Source organism: Pristis pectinata, chromosome 30 (genome assembly GCF_009764475.1).
Source record: "Pristis pectinata isolate sPriPec2 chromosome 30, sPriPec2.1.pri, whole genome shotgun sequence".
Taxonomy (NCBI): Eukaryota; Metazoa; Chordata; class Chondrichthyes; order Rhinopristiformes; family Pristidae; genus Pristis; species Pristis pectinata.
Window position 1 is genome coordinate 25,841,461 of NC_067434.1, and position 22,943 is coordinate 25,864,403.

Here is a 22,943-nt window from a genome sequence, read left to right on the forward strand (position 1 = left end):
CAAACCCAGATTTAAGCCGATACCATTGCTGATGTTCCATTGCACTCAATTTCTATCTGGCTCCATTTTTAAAAAGCCTTCTCTTCCCATTTCCACCTCCCAGCTTGGTCATTGGTGAGCCACACTCGTTTGTCAAAAAAAACACCTCAGCACTGTTCTGGCAGAAAGTGCAGCTTGGTGCATGGGTGATTGCTTCCTAATGCTGTTGAAAGGATTCAAATTTCCAGTTGGGTTTGAAGGTTTGAACAGTTGCAGAGGCAGTGCATTACTGACTTCATGACACATCCTGTTGACAGTTCTCTTCTGATGTTATTCACTGCACAGTACAGTACAGCACAGGAACAGGCCCTTCAGCCCACAATGTCTGTGCCGAACACCATGCTAAACTTAATCTCCTCTGCCTGCTCGTGATCCATATCCCTCCATTCCCTGCATATTCACGCGACTGTCTAAAAGCCTCTTAAATACCACTATTGTATCTGCTTCCCTAGCAGCCCGTTCCAGGCACCCACCACTCTCTGTGTAAAAAGCTTGCCCCGCACATCTGCTTTAACCTTTCCCCCTCTCACCTTAAATTCATGTCCATTATTTCTATATTCTCAATTTGTTTTAAAATCCACCCTATGTTATCTCAAAGCAAGACGGGTAAACTGCAAACTGCGAAGACTTGGGCTTCCTGTCTTCATACACACAACTGTTGGTTTCTGAGGGATAACTGTTATAGATGTGGCACAGCAAATAAAATCGGACACAATGCCCAGAGGTCTTGAAATATCTACCAGTTCCTCTTTACCGAGTGATTTCTGAGGCTGCAGCTGGACATGTGGATCGATGTTCGCTATAATTCTGAAGCATTGGTGTCAAAGGCTAGGGTAATAACATACCCCAAAATCATGAGAGCTTTGATTTAAATATTGTGGTTATCGATGTATTGGTATTCACTTCACTATAGGGTACAGTCTGTGTGTACTGGGCTTCTCGATCATTAGCATGCTGGCCCAGGGAATCAAGTAGAGGACGAGGAGCAAAGTCACTAACCTGGGGTAACCAGACACTACTCCATAATTACAAAAGGGTGTATCCTGAGCTCAGACTCCCTTTGTACATCTCATCCCATTTTACCGTTCAGACAGAGGCCACCCTTTTGTCTCCCCAGAGCAGCTGAGTTAAAACTAAGGCTCTGATTTTCACGCAGTATTGGCATAAGCATTTGGAGACAGATTGCGTACCTTTGGGGGGAAAACTTGGGTGACACAGCAACACAGCAGGTGGTGACACTGCCTACAGTGATTCAGGTTTGTTCCCCACCTCCGGTGCTGTCTGTGTGGAGTTTGCACATTCTCCCTGTGACTGCGTGACTTTCCTCCAGGTGCTCTGGTTTCTTCTCACATCCCAAAGACAAACTGGTCAGTAGAGTAATTGGTCACTGTAAATGATGCCTTGGTGTAAGTGAGTGGTAGGAGAATTAGAGGGGAGTTGACGGGCATGTGGGGGTGTGGGTTACAGGAAGATAAACGGGGCAATGGGAAGGCTGAGGTTGTTCAAAGTGAATATATGGAGATTGGGAATCTCCACAAGGAGGAACCACTTAGGCTGAGGTTGTTCAAAGTGAATATATGGAGATTGGGAATCTCCACAAGGAGGAACCACTTACCTTTTTATAGATAGATTTTTTTTACTTATAAAATAGTTTTCTTCATGCCTCCCTTAGTTACTGAAGGTATGTAGTACATTTGAGCCATTCAAAATACTTCTTCATGTGGAAGAAGGAAACATCAGGAGATGGGAATGATGTGACGTTAGCCACTGAAATCCCAGACACGTGCACGTAAGTTAAAAAGCAGAGTCAAGATGTAACAAATAGCAAGAAGTATTTTGCTTTATGGGTCTGCAATATGATTTCAAGTTACATAAAATTCAACACAGCTTCAATCACTTTAAAGTCCGACAGGGATTGATCTTTTATCCCTGACTAGAAAATGTGTACACCGTGCATAAAATCTGCAAAGTGCCTTAAAGTTTAACAGGCACGTAAAGCAGTCATCTGTTATGGACATAATGTTATTCTCTCTTTGAAGGTACAGTGCTTTGAGATCAATGATACATCAGCAACTGGAAGATCTAACAGAGACAGAAGACTATATCTGAGCAACACTGAAACATCAGGAACCAGTTTGGATGCGTTCTTCTCAACAACAAACCATTGGATAAATGATGATTCATATGTTTAATGATTCGTTGTTTAAAATCACTGTGCCCTTTTAGTATAACTTCTGTCAAAATGGGACTTTTTTGTCTATCACAATGAGAACTTTTTCTAGTAAATGTTCTTTGAATTAGCATTTAATAATGCATAACGCTTCTTCAGAAAAACACTTTTATACTTTAAACATTGCCTAATTTAACAGAATTATTTTTAAATGTGTTAAATTAATGTTACTTGACCAAAGTAAGGTTTTAAGTGTGGACATATAATGCAAGAGGAATGTTTTGTAGGAGCACAATTGGTTAATATAAGGCACTGTATTGTCAGTCTTTTGTAATCTGGATCAGTAAGTCTGTACATCTGAATGCCTCACATTTATTGGGTAAAGATAATACGACTTTGTCATCAAGTAACAGTAACAATTAACTAACATACGATAAATGTTATTTTTCTGTTACCCATACTTCTCCAGTTATGCCTAATTCAGATATTTAAATAACTACCTTGTTTTAATTGATTAGAAAATAGCAATTGGTCACACATAAGTTTACCAAACTAATTTTCACCAGAAATCTCCTACATTTAGTGCAGGTTCCTCCAAGCACGTTACAACATATTCATACTCCTTAGTTTTTGGTGGTTTTCCAAATGACTTGGCAGCACACTGGTTAGAAATCTCCTTGTAGAAATTTCAAACAAAAACTCAGTCGTCATTTGTCACCTCTTGAACAGACAGTAACACATCATCAGTGGGATGCTGGTAACTGGAGACACAAGAGACTGCAGATGCTGGAATCTGGAGCTAAAAAACAAACTGCTGGAGGAACTCAGTGGGTCAGGCAGCACCTGTGGAGAGAGATGGACAGTGGACATTTCGGGTTGATACCCTTCATCTGGATGCTGGGAATTGCAGGATATTATGATCAGGTGGTCGAAGCAACACTGGATCAAATGCTGTGGTTTAATTTATTACAACAATAAATCACATTTACTTTGGTTGCAAACCCAGAATTTGAGAATTCAGTTTAATTTGCAGACCGTGGTATTTTAGTGCTTCTCTCAATTGCACACAAGTCTTGGAAATGAAGAAAAATAACTTGCAACAGATAGGGTTAGGGTTAGGATTCACATTCATCTGCTGCAGGTTTACCAGCACAGCCACTTTGCCATCAATATTTATATCCTTTTTATTTTTTTCATTATGTTATATTTCATCTGTTGCATTTCAGATGCCAAACTTCGGTGTCCAAACCAAGAGAAAGCCAGTATTTTGCTGCTGGTTTCTGGAACTTGATCTGGTTTACACCAAAAGCAGGAGTCAAGGATGAATTAGGTGTTAGAAAGCTGTGGAACATCCTTTCAGCAGTTAGCTATCATTATCTTTGGGACATGCCCATTTAGGCACCTTACCCCATAAGGTATGTCTAAGCAATATTTTTACACCTTAAATAAACCTCTGCTGTGGTACATAAACATAACTCCCATGCTCCAGATTTTGGACCATGTTGAAGGTTGCAGAAGATATGTTGTACAATTTCATTCCAATGACACCATTACAAAGAATAAAATGCTCTATAACCCATATCATCTACCATTGCCAATTTCAAACATCTGGCAAATCTAATGGAATTCCAACTTTTCTTAAATGATCCATTGTATATAAATCACTATTAATCGTAATTTTCAGTAGCAGAGTTGCGTTAGAGTTGTAAGCTTGGTTTTCCAACAAGGATATCAGTACCTCACAATGATCACTAGCACTGGTGTTACTGGCAGATTCCCAGCCTTGGACAAAGGGTGTAGATCACAGAAATCAAAACTTGTTTGTCTCCACTGATCCCCACTAATCTGCAGAGTAATTTCAGCAACGTCTGTGCTTATTTTATGCTGGCTTGTTTCCATTCCCAGGGAGCTGCTCAGTATTCATTAAATTGTCAGCACCAGACAAATTTATTCCCTGCTTTTCCTTAAAGAGTTGGGATTGCTCCCATGTGTCCCTGGGGATTTGTATCCTGAGCTCCCTACATCGAGAGGATTTTTTAAATTTTTATTCATTGGCTCACTGAATGCAGACTACACTGTCAAGCCCAGTTTTTGTTGTTCTGATGAAAGGTCATCAACCTGAAATAGTAACTGTGAGTGTCCCTCTGCAGTTGCTGCCTGATTTGCTGGCTATTTCTGTTCTTATTTCAGATTTCCAGCTGTTTGCTTTGGTTTGTTGTCCACCTCTAATTGTCCCCTAACAAAGGGTAGATAAAGAGTCAACCGCATCGATAGGGCTGAAAATCACATGCAGGCCAAACTGGGTAAGAATGTCATATTTGCTTTCCTGAAGAACATTATAAAACCCATGGGTTCTCAAGCAGTCCATTAGGTCCACCATGACTGGGATTGAATAAATCTGAAATATTAAAATAATTACTTGAATTTAATTTCTCCATCACTGTGGTGGCATTCACACTCTTATCTCCAGATCAGGAATCCATTCCTTTGAATACCAGCCCACTGTGCCACCATACCCTGAGCAAGTGCAGAAAGCAAGCATTGGGTCCTTCAACTGTTCTCCGGTTTCGTTCACACAATATTGGTTCCTGTTCAGCTCTCAGTTGTTCCCTGGAAGAATTTCTTCCTGTTGTGTTGAGCCAGCAGAAGATAAAAGGCAGCATACTACTTTGTTCTTATGACTTATTGAGCATCACATCAAATGCAAGTAAGATGAAGGGACTGGCTGGGCTTCAAAAGGAAGCTGGATTGGAGTCAGATGACAGATAAGAGAGAACTGATAAACATTTGATTGTGGAAATTCAGAGCAATTTCAAGCATCAGTGATGTGTGGATTACATTTATGGCACACTTACTGTAGACTAGTTACAGCTTCACTTATGAAGCAGATTTTTGAAAACTTAACGGGCAAAACAAGTTGTATTGGGTAATGTGTCAAGAAAAATTATTGTAAACTGATTTGAGCAGAAAAATAATGGTAATGGTTTATTACTCTCACACGTACCAAGACACAGTGAAAAGCTTTTGTTTGCGTACCGTCCAGGCAGATCATGAGGGTACATCAAAATGGTTAAAAGAAAAACAAAATACAGAGTCAGTGTTGCAGTTAGAGAGAGAGTGCAGTGCAGGTAGACAAACAAAGTGCAAGGGCCTTGACGAGGTAGATTGGGAGATCAAGAGTTCATCTTTAGCGTACGAGAGGTTCACTCAAGAGTCTGATGACAACGCAATAGAAGCTGTTCTTCAGTGTGGTGGTATATGCTTTCAAGCTTTTGTATCTTCTACCTGAGGGGAGAATAGAGAATGACCAGGGTGGGAGGGGTCCTTGATCATGTTGGCTGCTTTCCCGAGGCAGTGGGAAGTGTAGACAGAGTCAATGGGGGGAGGCTGGTTTGCATGACGGACTGGGCTGTGTCCACAACTCTCTGCAATCTCTTCAGTCTTGGGCAGAGCAGTTGCCAGACCAAGCTGTGATGCATCCGGAGAGGATGCTTTCTGTGGTCCAGCTGTAAAAATTGCATCTTTTAAAATAACACCAATCTTTAATACCAATTCCAGGGATGGGAAAAATGCATTTAAATTGGGACTTCCACTTTTTATTTCATGGATATGACATCCATGTGTAGTGGTTGAAAAGGTGACTCTTGGAAACTTAACTATTGATGCTTTGCTCATTTCACCTAGAAAACCAATACTTTGAAACAATTTCAGCAGTCCAGATGAAGGGTCTCGACCCAAAAGGTCAACTGTCCATTTCCTTCCATAGATGCTGCCTTTCCCACTGAGTTCCTCCAGCACTTTGTGTGTTGTTTTGAAAACAATTGCTTTAAATAACTAAGGTGTTACTAATAAGTGGGCTGGCATCTCTACAAGAGAGGGAACATGATGTGACTTAGTGAAAGATTAAGAAACAAAATAACTCTGTAGTGAAAACTAGGAAACTTTTCCTCATGGCAGAGGTGTCTAAAACTAGAGGGCATAGGTTTAGGGTAAGGGGTGGGAGGTTTAGAGGGGATCTGAGGAAGAATATTTTCACCCAGGGGGTGGTTGAAATCTGGAACGCACTGTCTGTGGGGGTGATGGAAGAAGGACTCTAACAGCATTTAATATATAGATGAGTACCTGAATTGCCAAGACGGAGAAGGCCACGGACCAAGTGCTGGGAAATGGGATTAATATAGAAGGGTAATTGATGGACGGCATGGATATGGTGGGGCAAAGGGCCTGTCTCTATGCTGTATGACTCTCTGATTCTAAAACTGATACTTGAGACTTTTTCAAAAAAAATTCATGTACTCAGCTGGCGGAAATGGAAATGAAAGATAAACTGTTTCGTCTGGAGAAAGTCCGAGCAGAGTCTATAGAACAGATATTCCCACTCAGTTTACCGCAAGTTGGAAAAATTTCTTGAAGCATGTTGGTTTTGCCTTGCATTTCCAGTTCTTGTACTCACCAGAGAAGTATTAGATATGATCTGAATACTACAGCTGAATCCCACCTGGCTCAATATCACCGCTCCCCTTCACCTGACTGAACTTGTTCTCACAACAAACAACTTTGCCTTCAACGCCACTCACTTCCTCCAAATTAAAGATACAGTTGTGAGAACTGACTGGGCCCAAGCTCTCTGTCATTCATGGCAAACACCCTTTGCTGTCCATTTTGATGTATCAGTGCTGCTTTCTGCTGTCATCTAGAACTCAAAAATTTCATCATCTTTCCTGCTAATTTCCAGCCTGCTCTCACATTCACACAGTCATTCTAACTCTTCCCTTTTCTTTCTCGACATCTCAGTCTCCATCTTAGGGGGTCAGTTTGCCACCATTATAAGGCCATGGCTCCCACTGCTATCTCGACTACACCTCCTTCCACTGTACATCTCGTAGGGACGCCATTCCATTCTCCCAATTTTCCACCTCCATAATATCTGCTCTGAGGATGAAACTACCCACACTGGTGCCATTAAGTCAGCTTTCTCCTTAACCTGCATTTCCCGCTCATCTGCTCTCACCGCCTCTAATTCCGCCAGAACAAGGATTGGGTTCCCCCTGTCCTCACCTACAGCCACACCAGCCTCCATTTTCAACCAATCATCCTCCATAACGTCCCTCAACGTTAACGGGATTCCTCACCAGACACACCTTTCCTTCCCCTCGCCTCCCCTTTCTGCAATCTGAAGGGCTCATTCCCTCCTGACTCCCTGGACCACTCTTCCATCTCCACCAACTGCAGGAGGTACAAACTCTCCTCCTCTACTTCTCCGGTGGTGTTCCTTTAACAACATTAATTTATTTTACCTCCTCATTTGCACCGGACCTTTGATCCTCTTTTATCTTATTATCATTGTATTTGTGTTTGGGATCGTCCCTTGTGTAAAATTGGCCACATTATATCTCTGCAACAATATAGTTCAAAATTAAGACATGTAATTATATTGCCAATGAAGTATTTCCGCAGTGTGATGTTGAAATATAGAAAAGTTCAGCAGTTGTTGGACTTTGCAAACTCATCATTAACCACATTTGTAACAAAGTCTTCCCCTCGCACCGGCAGCGCGCAACTACTGCGCAGAATCGGCCGGGCGCCGGGTCGCCAGTGCGCAGAATCGGCCGGCAGAGCGGGCTCCGGGCTCCCCTCCGCCGTCAGCGACTGCGAACGGGATGGCTGGTGCCGACAGGTCCGGGTGGCCGGGCCTGGACTGCAGCATCGTCATCGTGGGCTGCGGCATAGCGGGGGTGGCGGCGGCGCGGCGGCTGGCGGAGCACGGCTTCAGCCGGCTGCGCATCGTCGAGGCGAAGGAGCGGCGTGGCGGCCGCATCTGGAGCCGCGGCTTCGGTGAGGGGCGTGCGGTGATGGACGGAAGGGCCGGCCAATCAGCAAGGCGGCCTGACCCTGAGTGTGTGGACACTGGCCAATGGGCGTTGAGTGGGCCGGGGGGGGCGGGGTTTCCGAGGCTCCGGAGGTGGTTGACCCTCAGTCGGGTGCCGGGGGTTTCCCGAGAGGAGAGGGGCCGAGTGGCCGCTGTCACACTCTCCTGGTGACATCACCCGCAGCTCTCAGTGCAGGGTGATCGCCCTCACCCTGTGACGCAGAAGGAGGCCATTCAGCCCATTATGCCATCCTATCCATTAATCCTACTCTCCCACTAGCTCCCTGCACCCTATTGCCTCTCAGGTGCCCATCAGCTCCCATCCTCCTGCCCAGAACAAGGGTATTGGTTTATTATTGTTGCTTGTACCAAGATACAGTGAAAAGCTTTTGTTTCCATGCCATCCAGACATTTCATTGCCATAGATCATGCCACAGAACGATCCAGAGGATGAAAGGGTTAACGTGCGAGGAATGTTTGATGGCTCTGGGCCTGTACTCACTGAAGTTTAGAAGGATGGGGGGGGGGGGGGAATCTCATTAAAAAAACTACCAAATATTGAAAGCCTGGATAGAGTGGACGTGGAGAGGATGTTTTCAGTAGTGGGAAAGCCTAGGACCAGAAGGCATAGCCTCAGAGTAAAAGGGCATCCCTTTAGAACAGAGATGAGGAATTTCTTCAGCCAGAGGGTGGTGAATCTGTGGAATTCATTGCCACAGAGGGCTGTAGAAGCCAAGTCATTGGGTGTATTTAAAGCAGAGGTCGATAGGTTCTTGATTAGTAAGGGTGTCAGAGGTTATGGGGAGAAGGCTGGAGAATGGGGCTGAGAGGGAAAAATAAATCAGCCATGATCGAATGACGGAGCCGGTTCGATGGGCTGAATGACCTACTTGTGCTCTTATGTCGTATGGTCTACGTAAGTACATTGAGGTAATACAAAAGGAAAACGGAATGCAGAATATAGTGTCAGTTTCAGAGAGTGCAGGTCAACAAATAAAGTGCATCTTCTGCCACATGGGAGAGGGAAGAAGTGAGAATATCCGGGGTGAGATGGGACCTTGATTATGTTGGCTGCTTTCCAGAGCCAACGGAGGGGATGCTGGTTTGCGTGATGGACTGGGCTGTGTTCACAACTCTGCAACTTCTTGCTCTCTTGGGCAGAGCAGTTGCCATACCAAGCGTTGATGCATCTGGATAGGATGATTTCTCTGGTGAATCTGTAAGTAGTTTTGTGTAAGTTGTGTGTTTTCTTGGCCATGATGTTCACGTGGCTGGATCAGGACAAATTGTTGTTCGTAGTTATACCTCGGAACTTAAAGCTCTTTTTAAATTGCCTTCTTGGGGAAATTTACATTAGCCGATTAATCTACCTGTAGGTCATTGGGTTTAAATAGGGTAGCCCTGATAAACAAAGTAGAAGGTACAATCTCTACACAACCAGCACCCAGGGTTCAGGATCGATCCTATTGTGCTGCTTTCCAATGCCCAAGGTTAATCAAACATATAATATCCTTGAGGGGGCTTGACAGGGTAGATGTTGAGATGGAGACACAACTGACTGCAGACGCTGGAATCTGGAGCAATAAACAATCTGCTGGAAGAACTCAACTCAGCAGGTTGAGCAGCATCTATTGGGGGGGAGTTGTCGATGTTTTGGGTCAACACCCTGCATCAGGACATTGAGTTGTTTCCATTTGTGGCAGAGCCACAGACAAGGGAACATAACTACAGAATAAGTGGCCGGTCATTTAAAACTGAAGTTACCAAAATTTCTTCTCTGGAATTCTCTGCCCTGGATGGAGGTGGAGGCCGGATCATTAGATTTAGTTAAGGTGGAGATGGGTAAATATTTGTAAGATCAAGGAATTGAGGGTTATGGGGAACTGGCACAGAAGAGGAGTTGACCCCAGAACAGATCAGCCAAGTTCATAATGAATGTCAGGGCAGGCTTGAAGGCCATGGGGGCCTCCTCCTGCTCCTACTGTCTTGTGGCTTTGGCCACTGCTCGGATCTGAACACCAAAACATGGATGTGCACATCCTGTCAAGTATGGAGAGAGGGAATTCTTTTGGATAGGATGTTAAATAAATGACATCTGTTCTCCACCTGTTAACTCGTTTGGCATTTATCCCTCAACCAACCTCATTGAAAAGCTGGAAAATGCTGGAACTGCTCAGCAGGTCAGGCAGCATCTGTGGAAAGAGAAACAGTTAATGTTTCGGGTAGTTCTGTTGTGTCAGTTATGTATGATTTATGTTAAGTTACATATATTTGTTATGTCTGTAATGTACAGTACTGCTGCTGCAAAAAGCTAACTTTCATGGCATTTATACCCTGGCTAGAACTTGAAGCTCCTGTGTCAGAGCAAAGTCTTCGACCTGAAATGTTAACCCTGTTTCTTTTCCCACAGATGCTCCCTGAATTGGTGAGTGTTTCCACCATTTTCTGTTTCTATTTCAGTTTTCCAGCATCTGTAGTTTTTTTGGTTGTCACCATTGAAAGGTTGTTAGTGGGATCTTACTGTGTGCAAACAGATTGCTGCATTTTCTCTGCTTCAGAAATGAAGTACTTCATTAGAGCTCTGGCATATTCTGCAAAGTACCACATAAAGCCATCTTTCTTTATGGAAGTTTGTTTTCTTGGAGGAGGGGAGTGTTTTTGTCTTCCCATTTCTTATGTATGTTGGAAAATTCATTAACACACAATAATGAAAGAGACTACAAGGCCAAGGATGTGGGTACAATGGCAACAAAACAGTCTGCATAGACATTTTATGAAGACATTAATGGAGGCTTCATCAACTAATCCTTCCACATCCATGATCTCCACCACATTGGGGAACAGGTTTTGAGCACACTTCTGTGTATCACGGAAGACAACATAAGTCAAACTTTGGTTTCTAAAAAGTGCAGTTGGCATGTGGCACAGTTTATATATATTTGTGCCTAGCATAGATTCCTGTTAATACATATTTCTTACCAAGAGTGTTCTTTGCATTATGTGAACTGAACAGATGTGCCATAACACTGGAGTGATCTTGTTCAATCCTTCATACCATTGTGTTAGTAATCAAATTTTATATAGTTAAACATAATGGCAATAGAGCTAGATTTCCCATCTATTGACAAGACTGAACAGATAGTGTCCTAAAACACTACATTGTAATTAACATGCTTCTTTCCAAATTTCTTTCAGCAAAAGGTTTGATTGAAATGGGAGCACAGTGGATCCATGGCCCCTCGAAGCAGAATGCTGTATTTCAGTTAGCCAGCCAGTACCATCTACTGGATGAAGCAGCAATGTCAGAGGAGAACCAGGCTGTGCAATTAAACACACACCTACCAGCTGTGTCAATCTGTTACACCAGCTCAGGGAAGAGAGTAGACCCAGAGATATCAGCCTCCATGGAAGAACTGTATTCAGTGCTTATTCTGAAAAGCAGAGAGTTCTTCCAGTCAAAGGCAGAACCTGTCCAGAGTTTGGGTGAATTTCTGAAGCGTGAAATTGCTCGCTGTGCAGAAGAGTGGAAAGATGATGAGGAAGTGTGCAATCTTAAACTTGCTCTGCTGAATGTAGAATTCAAGATAGAATGTTGTGTTGCTGGAACTGACAGCTTAGATTTGTTGGCACTCCAGCCTTTCGGCGAGTACGTGATTTTACCTGGAATTGATTGCACCTTTCCAAGGTTGGTGTTAAGTACAGTAGTATCTTTTTATGAAAAACTAGAGCTTTAAGTTTAAATTCTGGAGTTTGTTTTTTCTCCAGTTAGGAATTCAGCTATCCACTTTATTTCAATAGTGCTGCTGTCATGCAAATTAGATTTATCTGCAGCAAGAAGAATGAGCTTGCAAGTAATTTCTGTGTGTCCATCACCTGTATAATATGGACAAAAAGGATGGCAAAACTCTGGATACTATACAGTTAACTTCAGTGGCTGGAAAACTAATAATGAAATTCTTGCTGGCTCTCACAGCAGACCATGCATCAGTACTGTGTCTCGCAAAGTGTACCTTTGTAACCTCAGATCAGCTTACAATGAAAGAGAAGTAGTGGCCGACAGCAATTGAGGCAACTTAGAACTCGGTATTAAGGCAGTGGGATGAAACCAAGGTAAAATACCTCTGTCTGTTCCCCTCCCAGCTCTATTGTTGCTGATATTCTTTGACAACCATCTTATTATTTTGTTCATTGCATATCACTGCTTGTTCATTGTGCTACATCTCTGATAGTGGCAATGTTGATGAGCAAGCATATTTACTATAGATGGAGTATTGGGTTGGAGCTGTCAGACCATTTCATATGAGGACTCAAAATCAATTTCTAAGTTGCTAATCCTGAGTCAACATTTAGAAAAAACTTTGAAGTTGAAGAACATCAGTATAGCAAAGATGACAAATGTAAAGCTGATTTTGATAATGATTATTGTTTGAGAGACATTAAAGAACGGTGAAATGTGATTTCAGTTGGGCAAAAAAAAACTAAGGACTCTCCAGAAATATAGTCAGTTATATAATTAGTATTACACTAACCATTTTCCTCACATGAAAAAAATCAATGAAGATCATTTTGGTGTGATCCCCACCCCTTTCACTCTGGTAAACAATAAGAATTTAATAATTAGTCAATTGCTCAAAAGTCACCTGTGGTTTTCCAAAACAGGTAACAAATGCAATATCTGGAATTTTAGGGTCCTCAAGTAATCTTAGGATCCATTCTTTGTATTGTCGCATCTGATTTAATTATGATTTTCCGCGGTGCATACACCCTGCCCAAGGGAATCGAGCACAGAGCATTTGTACGTATAATTTTAACGTGAATGACACAATCAAACTTGAGGGTTGAAGGTACATTAGGAGGTGGAGCCTCACTTAAATTCATTATGTTATTTGCTAATTGTCAGCAGACCTTTAGTATTACATGGTCTCTGGGTTCATATTAAAATTCACAATGGTTTATTTCTAATTAAACTCAAATCAGTACTAAAAATTATTGTCTTGTTTAATAATTAATTCTCAATAATAAACCACAGTAAATGAAAATTATTGATCAAGCTTGATTTTTTTTTACTTCGGTTACAATAATCTTGATCGCAATTAATATGTTATTGAATTTTTTTTAGTGGATTTAACAGCCTCATTGATGAAATGATGAAATCCCTGCCAAAGGATATTGTGTCATTCAACAAGCCAGTTAAATACATTCATTGGAACGGTTCCTTCAAAACACCAGAAGCACCGGAACACTCTTACTCTGTTCTGGTGGAGTGTGAAAATGGCGAGATTATACCAGCAGATCATGTTATAGTCACTGTTCCTTTAGGTAATATACCACTTGAGTTTCACTTTGTCCCTTACAAAAATAACTGAGCAGAAGATTTTGTGCGAGAAGATCGGCTTTCACAGGCTCAATACTTTTGCAGCATGCCCAAACTAAACGGAGCAAGTCTAAAACTAAAAATCTTCAATGCAGAGAATTCACATTGTGAATTGTGGCAGTGTAATTCTACTTTAGAAGAATAAAAATGACAAAGCCCTCCTATTTTTAGAGTTTTATGTTGGATGTCAAAATATTTATCCACTCTTATAGAATATTTCCCCATACAAATGTTCTAGACTTCCGGTGAAAAAAATATGCTTGAACCAGTCAAGAAACTAACCAGTAACTTTGACTTCAATATTGTTTTAATATTTGAATAAATCTCACTAGTCCTGAAATTTCTTGTAGATTGAACATATTTTTGACATTGAACTGTATGTAATACATTTGTATGAATTTGGAATTCTGCTAACCTTTCAAGAACCAATTTGGGTTGCTGGGGGAGCCTGACAGTACAAACATGATGTTTAATTCATGGGCCTATATAGGTTAATTCACTCATAATGAGTGCATCAAACTATGTGAACCCAATCTTGTAAAATAGGTTTGGGGTTAACCACTTGTTGAAGATCATGCTAATTGTTTTCCAGGTTTCCTTAAGGAAAATTATGAAACTTTCTTCCGTCCCCCACTTCCTCCCAGCAAAATCAATTCCATTCAGAAAGTGGGTTTTGGAACAAATAATAAAATCTTCCTAGAATTTGAGGAGCCATTTTGGGAACCAGAATGTGATTTGATCAAACTGGTCTGGGAGGATGAATCTCCATTAAATAATCGGTCACCAGATCTGCAAAAGACATGGTTCAGGAAGATCCTTGGCTTTATCATCCTCAAACCAGCAGAAAGGTAACTATGCACATAGTCTATTTCAGTATTCGAGTTATCTAGCATTGTGTTTTTTTGTGATTCTCTCCAGTCTTCGAATTACTGTTTTGAGAACATTTCTAGTGTCTGAATATGCTTTAATAAGAAACAGTGTTTTGCTGCCAGTGCTGTAACCAGCTGATTGTCACTAAGCAAGAGCTTTCGTGCACTTCTTTGGCGGGTTGGTGGGTGGGATGGACAGGATTGAACCAACACACTGTGCTGTTAGTAAAGTCATTGTAACAAAGGAATGAGAAATGGGTGTTCCTGGTAACCTTTTGCATCCTAGCACTGGCTGGGCTGGAGTGATACTGTAAGACTGTATGGCTCAAGATAAGGGTGTAAAACCTGATTATATAGTTTTATAATACCTGCCTTTCTGATGCTGAGCAAATCTTTTCCTTCCAGCTGTCAAAATTTGTCTGTAATGTTGAATTTTGATTCTCAAATTATACAAAAGCTTGATTCAAGTCAGTTATTTTAGCAATGATTTGTTATTCAGCCCCTATACTCAGTGGAGAGAATGGCTTTCAATGCAGAAAGCTTTTCTTTCATACAGCAGCAATGAAATTGATGTATATTTAATTGCACAAGAACCTGTTTTCCATGATGTTTCACTTATTCACTTGTAACACAAGTATTTACGAACCCACAGTAAGGCAATTTCCGAATGTGGCATTTCTGATAACCATTTAATTTTAATGATTTAACTAACGTATCTGCAATACTCTGCCATGGTAGAGGCAAGTTTCATAATGGCCTTCAAGGGAATTGGATTAATATATGGTAGAGAAAAATTTAACAAGACTATTGAGAAAGGGCTGAGGAATGAAATGAGAGCCAGCGCGCACATGATTGGCCAAATGGTTTCCTTCTGTGCTGTAACTATTCTATAATCAAGTTATATTTTACTTGAAGTCTGGTAATGGACACATAATAAGAATTTATTCTACAGGATTAAATGATCAACAAGTTAGAATTCATTGAGATAAATGAAGAACTCTCAATTCTTGAGTGAATATTAAGGAATCAAGGAATATAGGTAGTGCGGGAACATGACATTGAGGTAGAAGATGATTCGTGATCTGGATGAATAGAGGTGCTTCAAAGAGCCCAATGTCACTCTCCTGCTCCTATTTTGTATGTTATGTCTGTTCAGTGATAAGAGGCCAGCATTAATTTCCTTAAATGGTTCAACTGTTAATTAGTGTTTGAAAAATAAAGTTTAGAATTTATGTTATATACATTTTTGAATATACTAATACAGCAGAGTTGAAGCATATTGTGTGAAGGTTGTGAAATGAACCCAGGAGAGTTGAGAGCTTCAGGTTCCTAGGAGTGAACATCACCAATAGCTTTTCCTGGTTCAACCACAGCCAAGAAAGCTCACCAGCACCTCTACTTCCTCAGGAGGCTAAAGAAATTTGGATGTCCCCTTTGGCCCTCACCAATTTTTATCAATGCTCCATAGAAAGCATCCTATCTGGATGCATCACAGCTTCTATGGCAACTGCTCTGCCCAAAACCGCAAGCAACTGCAGAGAGGTGTGGATACAGCTCAGCACATCACGGAAACCAGCCTCCCCTCCAAGGACTTGTCTATACTTCTCTCTGCCTTGGTAAAGCAGCCAGCATAATCAAAGACCCCACCCACCCCAGACATTATCTCTTCGCCCTCCTCTCATCAGGCAGAAGATACAAAAGCCTGAAAGCACGTACCACCAGGCTCAAGAATAGCTTCTGTCCCACTATTATATGACTATTGAACAGTTCCCTAGTATGATAACATGAACTCTTGACATCACAATCTACCTCGTTATGGCCTTGCACCTTATTGTCTACCTGCACTGCACTTTCTCTGTAACTAGCACTCGATTCTGCATTCTGTTATTGTTTTACCTTGTACTACCTCAATGCATTGTTGTAATGAATTGATGAACGGTATGCAAGATGAGTTTTTCACTGTACCTCGGTACATGTGACAATAATAAACCAACTTGCCAATATTTATAGTTTTTTTCAGATTGCATGTCCTTGTGTTCTGGTTGCAGATACGGCCACGTTCTCTTAGCTGTGCTTGCTGGGCAGGAAGCCAACTTTATGGAGCAGTTACCTGATTCTGAAGTTAAAGATTGTTTGACACAAGTCATACACCAATTTACAGGTACAATTTCTCACATATTGTAGCAATACGAGCAGTTATTCAAACACCCTACAAAATACTTATAAGGACTTTTTATTTAGGAAACCCCTTAATACCTCCACCAAAGAATATACTGCGATCAAAATGGCACAGTGATCGGTTCACAAAGGGATCCTACAGTTATACCGAAGTTGGCAGTTCAGGTGATGATATTGATATCATTGCACAACCTCTACCATCAAAGTCTGCAAAGGAACAGGTACTATATGATTTTGTTTTCTTAATTAGGTGTATACATTCATATTTTATATCTTAAAAATTAAAATTACTGTTTTGGATCATCATCCTCTTGGGCACTCCCTTGGGATCAAGGATGACTTGCTTCCACTCCAGTTCTGAGGTGGCTGATGAGCCCTGTGTGAGATTCACAGACTCTGCCACAGGTGATGTTGGATGGGGAAGGTGTCTGGATTGATTTTACTTAAGTACAAAGCCCATCTTCATGTGTGCTTCAGTGGAAGAATCAATGATAACTTGAAACAAAGCCTCCAAATGTGCACAAATGCACCAATGTACTGTAATTCGGTGACCGAGGTTGGGTGATCCTGGTTCTAGCTGAGATGGAAGGCACGGTAGTGTAGCGGTTAGTGTAACACTTTACAGCGCCAGCGACCCGGGTTCAATTCCGGCCATTGCCAGTAAGGAGTTTGTACATTCTCCCCGTGTCTGTGTGGGTTTCCTCCGGGTGCTCCAGTTTCCTCCCACATTCCAAAGACTTACGGGTTGGGAGTTGTGGGCATGCTGTGTTGGCACCGGAAACATGGTGACACTTGCGGGCTGCCCCCAGGACACTCTACACAAAAGATGCATTTCACTGTGTGTTTCGATGTACATGTGACTAATAAAGATATCTTACAGCAAGTAAAACTGGCAGAATGTTATCATTCATTAGTAGAGGAATTGAATATGAATGCAGGGAGATTGTGCTTCAGTTATGTAAAGCATTGGTGAGATTACATCTGGGGCACTGTGTACAGTTTCAGTCTCCTTATTTAAGGAAGGATGTTAATGTGTTGGAAGCAGTTCAGAGAGAGTTTGCCAGATTAATACCTAGAATGAGTAGGTTGTCTCATGAGGAAGAGTTGGCCAAGCCAGGAATGTATCCAATAGACTTTAGAAAAGTGAAGGGACTTGATTGAAACGTACAAGATCCTGAGGAGACATGACAGGGTAGATATGGAGATGATATTTCCTCTTGTGGGAAAATCTAGAACTATGGATCGCTGTTTAAAATAGAGGATTGCCCATTTAAGATAAAGATAGGATGATTTTCTTTTTCTCTCAGACAATCACAGGTCATTGGAACTCTCCAAATATTTTTAAGACGTAGGTAGATGTTTGATAAGCAAGTGGGTGAAAGGTTAATGCAGGTAAATGCAAATGCAGAGTTATGGATGGAATCTTTCAGCCACTGGGAGATGTTTGTTGAGGAGGATCCTTGTGATAATTTACCTTGTGGCAGAGAACATGAAGACCCCTCTGTAATTACTGCAATCAGACCTCTCCATTCTTGAAGAGGATCTCAATTGCAGTATCTCTGAGGTCTCCTGGAATGCTCTCCTCTTCCCAGATGGTAGATAAGGTCAGGAATTTGCAATGGAAGTACTCCCCTGCCTTGTTTTAGAGCCTTGGGTGTTTTTCAGCTGTCATGGCCTTTTCAGCCTCCTGCCATGCTGGGCTGGCATGGAGGTTGCATTAAATACTGTGCCATGGGGAGGATCCAAAGGCACTTGTGTCAAAGATAGAGTCTCAATTGAGAAATCCTTAATGTGTTCCTTCCAGTGAGCACTGATTGCCTTTCTCGCATTTTTAATCTTCATTCTCATTTTTAATCTTCATTTAACCTTTTTTTCTTTTCATTTCTTCAGATATGTTATACAGGCTGGTCACTTTGCCTTTTTCCTAATGATGAAATATTAATATTTTATAAACTATTCATTGTAACAAGATGTACCTTCAAGTTATGAACATCAGAGCTGGAGCAGGGACACAGCTGGCCTGCCCACTCTACCAATCAGTGAGACCATGGCTGATCCAATGGGTGAAGTCTACTTAGATCATAAGCAATAGAAGTGTTTGAGGATGGATACTTGTGATTCACAGTGCAATTTAATAATTTTACATTGCTATTAGCCTTTGCAGGTGCTTTTTGCTGGCGAAGCCACTCACCGGACATTTTATTCTACCACCCATGGTGCCTTGGAATCAGGACAGAGGGAAGCTGATCGTCTGAGAGACCACTATTGGCTTCACATCTCCAGAAATCCCAAACTTTAAAACTTCATTCATCATTCTAAAGGCACGCTTATCATCTGTCTTTTATAATTAAACTTCTTAGATAGTCCAAGTATCTAATCTAAATTTAGCTGCAAGTTGAAATGGTTAATTATTATTGAATGCCTTTTATGAATCATGTTGCTGCACATAGACTGTCTATTCATGATGATACAAGAGACCAGATGCTGGAATCCAGATGAAGGCTGTTGACCCAAAACGTCGACTGTCCATTTTCCTCCACAGATGCTGCCTGACCCACTGAGTTCCTCCAGCTTTTTGTGTGTTGCTGTGTATTCATGGGTTTCAGTGTTAAGATACTGGAAACTTTGTACAGTTAGGCTGTCCCTGGGTAATGAATGGGTTCTGGTTTTACAGATATACATAAGTCGATTTTGTCCACAAGTCAAAAATACACAAAAATCACTCGATATGGTAACCATACCTCCACAGTGTTGTAATGAATGGCATCAGAAACACATGAGACTGATCAGAAAGAACAATTACTAGAAGTTGAGGGAGAGAGGAAACTAGTTTTGCCATTCATGGGAATGTATGTATGATCTATGTACATCGAACTTTTGAATTTCAATGATATTATGGGAGCTTGTTTGTGTGTATGGATATCTGTAAGTCAGGCGTTTGTAATGTGGGGACTGCTTGGAAGGGAAGTTCATCAGTGGGGTACAGCAGAGAAAATTGAGAACTATTGTTCAGAAGGAAGTAGTTTAAGCAGGCACTGGACAAAGATATTTAAAATACCACAGACTTTTTCCACTGTAAGGCCTTTGGGCCTGAGAATCAGTTCAAAACAACTATTCTTTGCTGAAATTCATTCAGTCGGAGTTTGTCTCCAAATCTGTCGTCATTTTCATGTTGCCCGCTACCATTCCGCTGTCTTTCTCACCTCCCTGCCATAGATAGGTCCTGCTGACTTTTTATCTCTCATTGCTTCCATGGCTTTGATTTTGATCCTTCTGAGTTTAAGTATCAATAATTTTCTGTGCTGGGTGAACTCTGGACTGATCACTCACAGAAGGATGGTGCCAAAGAATAATGAGGGCAGAGAAAGGTAGCAGGCAGTGACAGGGCTACTTGGAGACAGCTTGCAAGGGTTGTCCACATGGAGTGAGGCAGGAGAGATGACTGAGAAGGCCAGAGACGATTACAGTGTTTTCAGTCTAATACCAGTGACAGAGCTGGGAGACAGCCAGTTGCCAGTACTGTATAGAATGAAATCAGTTGAATTCCTGCAACACTGCCTATATTGGCATTGGTTGCAAGCTCTGTCAGTCAAACACAGAATTTAGTGGTCATACGATTAATACTGGAAAATGAAATCATTAGCAAGTTTTGCTGATACTTGAACTGTTATCTGCATTAATTTTTGTTGGAACAAACACATTTTGTCCATTAGTAATTGCAACGATATTTACTGTTTTGTAATTAATTCATGGATTTCCAGTGGTTTGATTACAGGTAGTGCAGGGCTATACCTGGAACATGATTTCTAATGTTTTTTCATGATTCTGTGACAATCAAATGCAATAACTTACCAAATGCTGTATCAGCCAGTTTATTGAAGTAATATATCACATATCTCATTGCTTGTGTTGAAGGGTACAAGAATCAGGTTTATTACCACTGACCTATGTCATGAAATTTGTTGTTTTGAGGCAGCAGTACAGTGCAAGACATAAAAATTTACTGTAAGTTATAAAATAAATAAACTCTGCAAAAGAGGAATAATGAGGTAGTGTTCATGGACCATTCAGAAATCTGATGGCGGAGGGGAAGCAGCTGTTCCTATAATGCTAGCCTCTTAGATATTGACTAATTAGTTTACAGAACTTGGTTAACCTGAAAAATAAATTTCTTTTCTCTTATCCCAGTTGTGCTTGTTCTCAAGTATATACATTTTAAACTTTATGCTATATATGTTGATATTGTAAATGGGTTTATAAGGTATGTATTCACAGTTTCATTATACATTGAGTATAGTGTAAATGTTTCTCTTAGGAACATGTAGAGTAGTAGACCAGTCAAGTTAGTTCAGGGAAATAAATCAGAAAATATAGTTGAATAATAGACTAAGGGAGCTAGAGGACTTGATCTGAAACAGTCACCCTTTTCCTCTTATTTTTCTGTGTCTTTTTGATGAAAATTATTCCCTTAGTTAACTGAAATATAAATGCAAACATATTACTTGTGTAGAAATAAAGCATTACAGATGCTGGAAATCTGAAATAATAAGTGCTGAAATACTCAACAGGTAAGGCAGTATCTGTGGAGGGAGAAACAAAGGTAACATTTCAGGTTGATGTCTGTTTTGTTTGGATTATTTGTAGTATTTATGCAGTGATTTACTCAATGTGAGAGTCTTCATCTGGTAATATTGTTTCCTTAATAATTCACAATTTATAGATTAAGGAGATGACCTTACTAATTTTTTTCATCTGACTGGAATGAATCTTGAGGTTTATATCTCCACTATTCCAACTGGAAAACCATTTATCTTAAATTTTCTTCTCATGAGTTTTAATGTAAGGTGCAAGGTTTTGGTATTTTGGTGCATCTACGAATAGGCCTCCATACTAACCTCATTCATGCTGTTTATTACCCCCATGTGCCCTCCACCCAAACCCCTTCAAGCTGTCTATTTCATGCCTCTATACTTGATGCTCATAACTCTGTCCTTTGATAAGATGTCTTTATTAGTCACATGTACATTGAAGCAACTTTTCTCTGCATAGCCCTCATTGCTTGAATGTCATCCCTGTCTTGGTGATCAAAACTGAAAATTATTTTCAAAATGCAGAAGAATTTGTAGATTATTAAATGCCTTTCATCCTGATACTTTCTATCAATGACAGATTCTTAATGTTGAAATACTGTATCTGTGCCTCAGTTGATTTCAATTACATCCTGTGAATCCAACTGCTGGAATTAAAACTGACTCTGCTGTATATTAAATGAAAACTCAGAATATGTAACAATTTCTTTGGTGTAGTACTGTATGGACATTTCATGAACAATGCTGGAAATGCACTTATTGCACTCTGCACTGTCAAGTGAGTTTGAAATTTCTGGTTATATTGTATCCAGAAAACTGATTTTTTTCCATTCATTTAAAATTACCAAATCTATTAAATATTTATTCAGCACTCATTTGCATTTATATAAGATTAAATTTAAAAGTATTTGTCACAATTAATTGAAGTAATTAGATATTGCAATTAAAATTATAAATTAAACAAGAGCATCTTGATCTGCAACTTATGCTAGCGCAAATGACATGAACGAAGAAACGGGAGCCCTGCAGATGAGGACTGCTCTCAGCAGTCCTAGATTGCAGGAATGCCCTTTGCTTCCACTGTGGTTGCTGCACAACAGAGGTTTCAGAAGGGCACCTTGCATTGTAATTAGGGATGGACAGCAAATGCAATTTCACTAACCTTGCTCACATTCTGAGAGTAAATATTAAAAAAATATAAATAAGTCAAATGACAGAACAAATAAAGCTGATTAAAATTAAAATGAGCACATTTCTATGGCATCAAAACATCCCAAACCATTCTGTCAATGAAAAGTAATCACATTAATACAAGTAAATGTAGCTGACTTTTAAACAGAAATGAGATAACTGACCAGATAATTTGTTTTAATAACATTTGAGGGATAAGTGGTCTCCAAAACATTAAAAGATCTCCCATGTTGCTTCAAACAGGATATTTTGCTGAGATGAATGTGCTGGTCACCTCGGTATTCCTTGTCTTAGTGCTTTCATTGTTTGTGAAGCTAGAGGAAGTGGGTGAGATCCTTAATGAGTACTTCGCATCAGTATTCACCAAGGAGAAGGATATGTTTGATGGTGAGATTAAAGAGGGGTATGTTGAATTCTAGGACATGTTGATATGTAAAGTGTCTTGAAAAATGTTAAGGTGGGTAAGTCCCCAGGGTCTGACAGAGTATATTTCAGGATAGTGACGGACACCAGGGAGGAGATTGGTGGAGCCTTGACAGAAGTCATTGTATCCTCTTTAGTTGCAGGTGAGGTGCCAGAAAACTGGAGAAGAGCTAATGTTGTTCCTTTGTTTAAGAAGGGCAATGGGGTCAAACCAGGAAATTACAGGCCATTGAGACTTAAG

The 22,943-nt window shown here is 40.7% G+C and overlaps 2 protein-coding genes across 6 annotated transcripts in view; both read left to right on the forward strand.

Moving 5' to 3' along the window:
- The window catches only part of rassf4a (Ras association domain family member 4a), a 170,932-nt gene extending 167,725 nt beyond the window's left edge, over positions 1-3,207 (forward strand). For 3 of the 4 annotated variants that reach the window (XM_052041499.1, XM_052041500.1, XM_052041502.1), the window contains one exon: positions 2,079-3,156. In XM_052041499.1, the coding sequence (XP_051897459.1) occupies positions 2,079-2,148 (70 nt within the window). In that variant the 3' untranslated portion in view covers positions 2,149-3,156. Of the gene's footprint in view, positions 1-2,078 lie in introns of all 4 variants that reach the window. The other variant, XM_052041501.1, reaches the window with a different exon arrangement.
- A 4,596-nt stretch (positions 3,208-7,803) lies between these two features.
- Positions 7,804-22,063, forward strand: paox (polyamine oxidase). Of its 2 annotated transcripts, none has more exons than XM_052041486.1 (7): positions 7,804-8,044; positions 11,274-11,763; positions 13,198-13,397; positions 14,045-14,300; positions 16,370-16,482; positions 16,563-16,720; positions 18,655-22,063. In XM_052041486.1, the coding sequence occupies exons 1-7, from the start codon at positions 7,870-7,872 to the stop codon at positions 18,796-18,798; spliced, it is 1,536 nt and encodes a 511-aa protein (XP_051897446.1). In that variant the 5' UTR covers positions 7,804-7,869; the 3' UTR covers positions 18,799-22,063. The 2 variants fall into 2 exon arrangements, with proteins under 2 accessions (XP_051897446.1, XP_051897447.1); XM_052041487.1 differs by lacking the exon at positions 7,804-8,044 and adding an exon at positions 9,172-9,297.
- Positions 22,064-22,943: the final 880 nt, after the last annotated feature.